This window comes from Neophocaena asiaeorientalis, unplaced genomic scaffold (genome assembly GCF_003031525.2).
Source record: "Neophocaena asiaeorientalis asiaeorientalis breed wild unplaced genomic scaffold, Neophocaena_asiaeorientalis_V1.1 scaffold134, whole genome shotgun sequence".
Taxonomy (NCBI): Eukaryota; Metazoa; Chordata; class Mammalia; order Artiodactyla; family Phocoenidae; genus Neophocaena; species Neophocaena asiaeorientalis.
Window position 1 is genome coordinate 23,905,948 of NW_020185339.1, and position 7,772 is coordinate 23,913,719.

Here is a 7,772-nt window from a genome sequence, read left to right on the forward strand (position 1 = left end):
ACCAGGCTCAGGCTCTCCCCTTGCTCCGGGATAGCTCTATCTACAGCCCTGTATCTGGGGCCTGCTTCATCCCATTCCCATCGAAACAGGCCCTACTGACTTGACTCTTAGCTAAAATCTTTAGCTTTATTTCAGTTATCAATATAATTGATATAATTGAATATTATAATGTATGCAACACACACCGTCCTCCCATTCCCATCACTCACTCCAGTCTTGGACATGGCCATGGGAGTCAGGGGTAGGATAGAGGAAGCCTCCAGCCTGGGGTGTAAGGAATGAGGATGGGGACCAGGAATAGGGGTGGGGCTTGGGAACAGGATTGGAATCAGGAAAGTGAAAGTGGGAGTCAGGGATGAGGGTTGGCATTGAGAATGGAAATGAGAGTGAGACTCAGGGATGGGTGAGACTCATAGCTGGGGTGAGCTTATCTGTACTCATTACCTGATAATAAAATCTAAATGATTTGGTTTTTAAGATCACTAGGTATGCATGGATATAAAAAAGTCTCAGTTGTTAAAAAAAAAAAAATTGTGAAATGCAACACACACCCAGCAGCAAAACCGGTCTAACACTTTATCTCCACTACATCCTTCTGACCCTCCCTGTCATCCTCCTAGGCTTAGAATACTGATATCTCTTTTTGTCTCCTTGCAGATGGACTGTAACAAAGCAGAGAAGTTTGATTTTGTAAGTTCCCTCACTGCTCAGCCCCTGGCTGCTTTTCTCCATGGCATGTTGTCCATTCCAGCTGCCCCAGTGCCTGGCTCTAACCCCACTCTGATGGTGCACCAGCCCATACTAGAAGCCTTATTTCCAGAGGTGTAGGAATCTGCTGGCATGAGGGAAGAAAGCCTCCTGAAGTCACTGCTGGGATAAGGGCTGAGGAGTGCAGAAGGGTTAATCAGCCTATGTGTTTACTAGGGGTCCTTACGCATGGGGTGCCTCCCATGCCCCTTTTTCTCTTCCAGGTCTTGCAGTATCTGAATAAAATGGCTGGGAATGAATACATGGGTTTCAGCAATGCCACGTAAGGCCCTGTTCACAGGATTGGCTGAATGTGTGTGTGGATGTGTGTTTGAGTGTGTGTGTGTGTGTATACGTATGCGGGGAATGGAGGAGGAGGATAGAATCTTAGGAAGAAGAAATCCCAGGGGAACCTTGGCCTTTCAGCTTCCTCTGAGCCCCTTCATGGACATTTGTTTGCTTTGTAAAAGGATTTGTTCCATTTCTATTTGGTACTTAATGAGAAGGACAGTGTGAGAGTTTGCACCTGGGCCCTCTCTTGCCAAGTCTCTCAAAGCCAAAAACCTCATTTTCCTAGACTAGATGACTAGATCATTTTGGGTTTGGTTTTGTTTTTCACACTTTACAATAAAGCTGGAACCAGTGCTTTCTCAGGTTCAGGAGTTTTCTCCAGTGTAAGTGTGAGAATTAATAAAGGGGCTGATTTCGTTTGACATGTGTGATCTAGTTCTGTCTCTCTCAGGGAAGGTATTTTTCCCCCTTCTCCTCACACCCATCCCTCAAATGTCAAGTACTAAATTGGGTGTTTGCTTCAGATTCCAGTCAGAGAAGGAAACAGGGGATCGGAATTATGCCATCGGCTATTATCTAAAGGAAAAGAAGGTAACTGGGAGAGGCCGGTACAAAGTCCCTGGGAATTCTGTGGCTGGTGGAAGGGCGATGGGGGCTGGGGACTTCAGCTGAGGTCCTGGCAGTGTGACAGGGGCTGCTGATGGCCTGAGAAACGCTCTCCCCTCTTCTTCCTTGCAGTGCTTTCCTAAAGGGGTGGACATGATGGCTGCCCTGGATCTCTACTTCCAGGTAAGCAGATGCCGCCATTCAGCCCAGCGCCAAGGGAACGGGACACACTGCCTTCCTTGCTCTGACCCACAAGAGGGATACTCATCTCCAGTGGTTCTGGCATCCTTCAGAAACACCAGGGGAACTTACTGAAGGATCAGGATGTCAAGAACATTGCTCTACACCTCAGAGCACAGCATTCAGGTCCACACCGGACCCTCACCTCTGCCTCGTCTCCACAGCTGTGCTCCGTGGAGGTGACCTGTGAATCAGGCAGTGTCATGGCAGCCACCCTGGCCAATGGCGGGATCTGCCCCATCACAGGCGAGAGCGTGCTAAGCGCTGAAGCAGTGCGCAACACCCTCAGCCTCATGCACTCCTGCGGCATGTATGACCTCTCGGGCCAGTTTGCTTTCCATGTGAGTGCTTCTGGCCCTGCCATCCATTTGCCATGAGCCCAGAGCCAAGAAAAGGGGACACCGAGTCTCTGAAGGTGGAGAGGTGGACACCTGTTCCTGCCTCTCACTCACTAACTTCCAGCTGGGCAATTAGGCCAAGAATCCTTAGGGGAGTTTGTCAAACACAGTAAGTCCCTCAAACACATAAACACATGACAGTGCAACTTCAGAACCACTCCTCTGCTGCCCCTCACATGGCTGGTGATTCTCTTCCAGGTCTCATACAGGATGTCCCTTCCAAAGAGAGGCTTTTCTGACCACCCTCTCTCCACTGGGCTCTCCCTCCCACATCATTCTCTATCACAGCACCCTCCTTTTTTTCTAACATGTTATCATAAGTTGTGATTATTTTTGTCTATTTGTTTGTTTACCTATTTATTGTCTCTGTCCTACCACCAGAATGTAAGTTAACTGAGAGACCTTGTCCTAGTCCTAGCACATCATCAGGCACAGAGTACATACTCAGTAAATATTTCCTTACTGAAGCCATAAATTTAAGAGGGCGCAGGGGAGGACAGGAGTAAGAAAAGCTAATTAACAAGCCAATAGGTTGAGATGGCTGTGGCCTTGCCCATTAAGTCATTTGGGATAGACTAACTTGTTAACACAGAGTTGGGGCACCTCTTGCTCATTCACAGTTCCAACTTTGTCCCCAAGGTGGGCCTGCCAGCCAAGTCAGCTGTGTCAGGAGCCATCCTCCTGGTGGTGCCCAATATCATGGGAATGATGTGTCTATCACCTCCCCTGGACAAGCTGGGGAACAGCTATAGGGGTGTCAGCTTCTGCCAAGTAAGTCACTTTGCATATAGTACTTAATATTTTTGAAGGAGAAAATAAAGCAATTTTGAGCTCCTACTAAGTGCAGGGAGGAAGTAAACAATCTTTTTGCCTTACAATCCTAGAAGTTGGTATCTCTCTTCAATTTCCACAACTATGACAACCTGAGGCACTGCGCTCGGAAATTAGACCCACGGCGTGAAGGAGGAGAAGTTCGGGTAAGGAAAACCCCAGGTGGCTTGTAAGACTATTTCAGAAGAGAATATTCCGTAACACTTCAGTAAAACCCTTGGCTAAGCATCCATGGGGGAGGGCGACAGGGTAGAGCTGGGCATGGGTGGGTTCAAAGTCACAGTTAATCTCAGGTGGGTATGATTTGTTTTCCAGAACAAAACTGTGGTGAACCTGTTATTTGCTGCCTATAGTGGAGATGTCTCAGCTCTTCGAAGGTACTTCTACTCTGACCAAATAAACACAATAAAATACTGCTGGTCAGAGATCTCATTAGCCGTCAACATAGCAATATAGTTAAGTGCTTCAGCCTTAGAGTCAGACTGAATGGTCAGAGACTACATTTAAATGAGTTTTTTTTAAAAAGTACAGTGACTGCCATGTGTAAGAACTTAATTAATGGTAGCCACTGTTATGATTAACCTGGGTGTTAAAAGCAGAGTCCTAGGAGGCTGGTAAGGACCCTGCCTCAAATGGATTACCAACATCAACAAATATGTACTGGGTACCTACTACAGGTAGGCAGTGATGTTTCTGGAACCATCACACTCCCATCTCTCTGACGTAGGAGTAACAGTCTCATCTGGATAGAGAACATAGGCTGTACACGGTCTACAGATCTTGGTATAAGCTCTGTTTTGCTTTTTCTGGAACTCATCCAGTCTGACCCCACTTCAGAAAGGATACCAGTGATTCTAGGCTGATCTGGGTAACTCCAGCTACTTTCCACTCCTCTCAGGTTTGCCTTGTCAGCCATGGACATGGAACAGAAAGACTATGACTCCCGCACAGCCCTGCATGTTGCTGCAGCTGAAGGTATCTGAAGGTTAAATAAGAGAGGAAGCAAATCCTAAGACCTTTCTTTTCTACCAAGAGTACCCCCCCATTGTATGTGCCCTCAAGGTTACAAGGGCAGCAACTAGTTTTGTCCAGCTGTGCTTCAGTTTGCAGGCTCTTATTGGGTGCTGCAGGGAGCGAAAATGGGAAGAGGCCTTTCCCCCCTCCCCTTTTAGTTCAGACTCCAGCTGCCAAGGGTCTGTACTAATGTTAACACCAAAAGGGTCAGGATCTATACCCTCTCATTTTCCTTCTGCCTATATTCCTAGGACACACTGAAGTTGTTAAATTCCTTATTGAGGCTTGCAAAGTGAATCCTTTTGTCAAGGACAGGTGAGTAGGATTAAGCTGAAAGTGGGGGGAAGGGAGGTGGGCAGCAGCTTCTCCACCACGGCCCTCCAGCCACCACAGTTATGTATATAACCAGGGCACTCTTGATGTCTTCTTTGCCTGATCATGGTCTTTGTTCCTCCTCTCAGGTGGGGCAACATCCCCCTGGATGATGCTGTGCAGTTCAACCACCTGGAGGTGGTTAAACTGCTCCAAGATTACCAGGACTCATACACACCATCTGAGACTCAGGCTGAAGCAACAGCTGAGGCCCTGTCCAAAGAGAACTTAGAGAGCATGGTGTGAGCATGGGGCATGCACAGTCCCTGCATAAGAGAAGCACGAGCTGGCCACACACTTAACATATAACCACCAAACATGCTACAGAGGGCCACACTGCTTCATTGGTGGTGGGGGGAGGGGCGGGGGGGCAGTACTTTCAGTGAGAGTCAAAATACCCCATTCCCTTGGCAGACAGAGTATAGAGAAGTGCCTTTGTGGACTCCTGCAGTAGAGCTATCCATGAAGATTGTGGGCTTCTTTAAGGGACAGCCTAATGGCTTAGCCCACTCCAGATCATCCCAGGTCTTCACGCAGGTCCCCTCTTCCTCTCTCTGAAGAAGCCATTATGAGAGAGAGATACTCTGGTACGGGGCTCTAGCCACCACGCATATGTATATATCCACAGACAGAGAGGAGCTATGCACCAGGCTTTAGTCGTCTGGAGAGATCTGCCCCCCTTGGCCAGGAAGTGCTGCTACTGCTAACAGCAATTTTATAGACAGAGGAAGTATTTTGTGCTCAAATAAACTTTAATTACACAAATTATTATTTTTGCTAGACCCAGTCCTTCTCTTTCTCCCCTAGGGCCATCCAGCTGCATCACCATCATAAAGATAGAGTAAGATGGAACCACAGGGTCATACAGAGCCCAAAGAATACATATTTCACATATATACTCACCCCACTAGGTTTTCTTCAATCCCAAATACTGCTTTAGGTTAAGTGTATTCTGCTCCAAGTGGGGACAAGTGCTTGGGTCTGAACAGGCCCCAAAATGGATTGTGCAAGACTTCAGGCCTCCCTCCTCCCTCTGGAAGTTACAACTATAGCAAAAATGAAGATGGAACTTCTCAAGAATAAAGTTTCTAGTACTAATCCCCACATGTCTCTTCCCCTTTGGTTATGGTTGTAACTGGTTCAATGATTGCAACAGATTGACCAAGTGTCAGAGGTGTGCAAATTAAGGCAGATGGACTCAGGGTGAGGAGAGCTGCAGCTGTCTGGGGCTGAGAGTCTGTAACACTGAGGTATTAGGCAAGGAGGGCTCTGTTCTCATTCTGACACAGTCAATAAAGCACTACCTGAGGGAGCCAGAGCCCAAACTCTGTACGTGCTGTACAGAAAGGGCAAAGTCATTCACTGCACCACTCCTCCAGCCAGAGGTAGAAAGGATTTACTCTGGAGAGATTCGGTAGAGCCCCCAAAACAAACAGGTTACATGTGGGCAAAGGGAAGGAGAAGTAGCACAGTGATGAATAAATTCAAACAAAGCTGAAAAGTAAGACCCTAGGACTGAATACAGTCTGAGAAAGTCCTGGGCACAGGGAGGCTGAGAGACTGAAGGAAGCAAGTCACAGAAAGTACATTCATGGTAGCCTAGGAAATTGGCAATAGTCTCGGGGAGGGGAGAGGGTAGCTGTATGCCTAGCTTTCACAAGGTAGGGGAGAGGAAGCTGACAGATATTGCACAGAGGACCCATCACTGAATTGTGGGAGCTAGCAGTTGCTTGGGGCACAGTTAAAAGGTTTCAGACACTTGGATCAGGAGGCTGGCCAAGAGCGTGATTAGGGACTCCAGTGATGGACATACTAGAGGCCTTCAGGCACCTCAAGCCCCGAATGGGTCAGCAGCTCTCCATCCCAAAGGGCAAAAGCAGGCACCACTGGACCCCGGAAATCTGTCTGTAGTGTGTGGACCACAGCAACCCGGCTCACATCCACCAGACTCAGCTTCTGGGCCTCATACTCCAGCAGCAGCCCCACCTTCTCTGGCTGCCCAATGCCCTCAATAGGGGCTTTCTCGTTGGCCAACATGGTGTGCCACTTGCGCTGAGCATAGATGAACACCCAGGAACGATCGTCAACACCGATGCAGCTATCCCGGGAAATATCCACGTCTGCCACTCCTATCCGGAATTGCTGGGAGCGCTTCACTGTCACCTCCCAGTAGTGCCTGCCACTGGTAACCGCTGTGTCTGCCAGCACCACTGCCCACTCCCGGAAGCGCTCCACATTCGGGGCCAATTTTGTGGGCTCCAATCCCACCATGCCGTATTTGACACCTGTGTCACCTTTGAAGAGTGCCAGGCTGCTGTGAGCAGTCTTTTCTTCCAGTTTGAAACTGACGCCTGCGGGCAGAGCAAAGAGACTGGATAATGATGTGCGCTAGAACTCTAGAACCAGTGACGTACATATTCCGATCTGAAACAGGCAGTCAAGAGATCACGAGGAAACACGGAAGAGTCGGAACGTCAAGCGGGTAAGACAGTGGGGGCGCTTTAGTATGGGCAGCCCAAGGATCCGAAAAACTCGGACTGAGGAAGCCCTTGAATTTAGAGAAACCAGAGAGTGTCCCAGGTTTGGAATCTCAAGACCAACGCGGTGGGGGAGGGGGAATGAGTCGAAGGGGCTGGAGTTGTTTCTCCGAGCGGGCTCCAGGAATAACAGACGGAAACTATTTTGGAAGTAAAAGAGAGTAAAATGATATAATCCTACCTCTGCGGGCATCTATGGCGGCAACCCCCAATCGTTTGGCTCCCCAGCGGCTCAGGCACAGCGAACGACCAAAGGGCAGCGCCATCTTACGCCACGAATGAACAGGGCACGCCCCCCACTGCCCGCCTGCTCCCCTGGCACTTTGTGCGCGAGAGGCAGCAGCGCAGTGTGATGACGTAAAGAGCCAGCGCCCCGCAGGGAGCCGCCATTTTAGTGAATTCTGTTCTGTTTGCATCCGGAACAGTTTATTCAATTTTTCCGCGGAGAGGAATGCTGTTCACGTTTTAACTAAACAGGACGTTTAGAAAGATGGTGTAACAAGATGGTTAAAGGTATAGATTTCAGAATTAAACAATAATTGCATTATTCGAACCCGGCTCCTCTGTGTGACTGGGCAAATCACTTAACTTCTGTGAGCCTTAATGTTCTTATTTGTAAAACGAAAATGTCTAGCCGTCGGACCGTAGTAAAAATTAAACGAGAGAATTACCTAGGATACATTTTGACAAATAGCAATCACTGGGTAAGTGGCAGTTGTTCTAATAAATAAGTGTT

The 7,772-nt window shown here is 48.4% G+C and overlaps 2 protein-coding genes across 2 annotated transcripts in view; one reads left to right on the forward strand and one right to left on the reverse strand.

Moving 5' to 3' along the window:
• Nucleotides 1-5,265, forward strand: part of GLS2 (glutaminase 2) — a 13,763-nt gene extending 8,498 nt beyond the window's left edge. The window contains exons 8-19 of the mRNA XM_024737000.1: nt 658-690; nt 972-1,030; nt 1,563-1,629; nt 1,777-1,827; nt 2,049-2,225; nt 2,922-3,053; nt 3,167-3,259; nt 3,429-3,490; nt 4,012-4,088; nt 4,379-4,442; nt 4,589-5,078; nt 5,126-5,265. Coding sequence (XP_024592768.1) covers nt 658-690; nt 972-1,030; nt 1,563-1,629; nt 1,777-1,827; nt 2,049-2,225; nt 2,922-3,053; nt 3,167-3,259; nt 3,429-3,490; nt 4,012-4,088; nt 4,379-4,442; nt 4,589-4,745 — 972 coding nt within the window. The 3' untranslated portion in view covers nt 4,746-5,078; nt 5,126-5,265. The remainder of the gene's footprint in view (nt 1-657; nt 691-971; nt 1,031-1,562; nt 1,630-1,776; nt 1,828-2,048; nt 2,226-2,921; nt 3,054-3,166; nt 3,260-3,428; nt 3,491-4,011; nt 4,089-4,378; nt 4,443-4,588; nt 5,079-5,125) is intronic.
• On the reverse strand, nt 5,233-7,327 carry SPRYD4 (SPRY domain containing 4). Its single transcript, XM_024737001.1, has 2 exons — nt 7,218-7,327; nt 5,233-6,850 (listed from the first exon to the last, which is right to left on the reverse strand). The coding sequence occupies exons 1-2, from the start codon at nt 7,300-7,302 to the stop codon at nt 6,312-6,314; spliced, it is 624 nt and encodes a 207-aa protein (XP_024592769.1). The 5' UTR covers nt 7,303-7,327; the 3' UTR covers nt 5,233-6,311.
• Between the last annotated feature and the right edge of the window lie 445 nt (nt 7,328-7,772).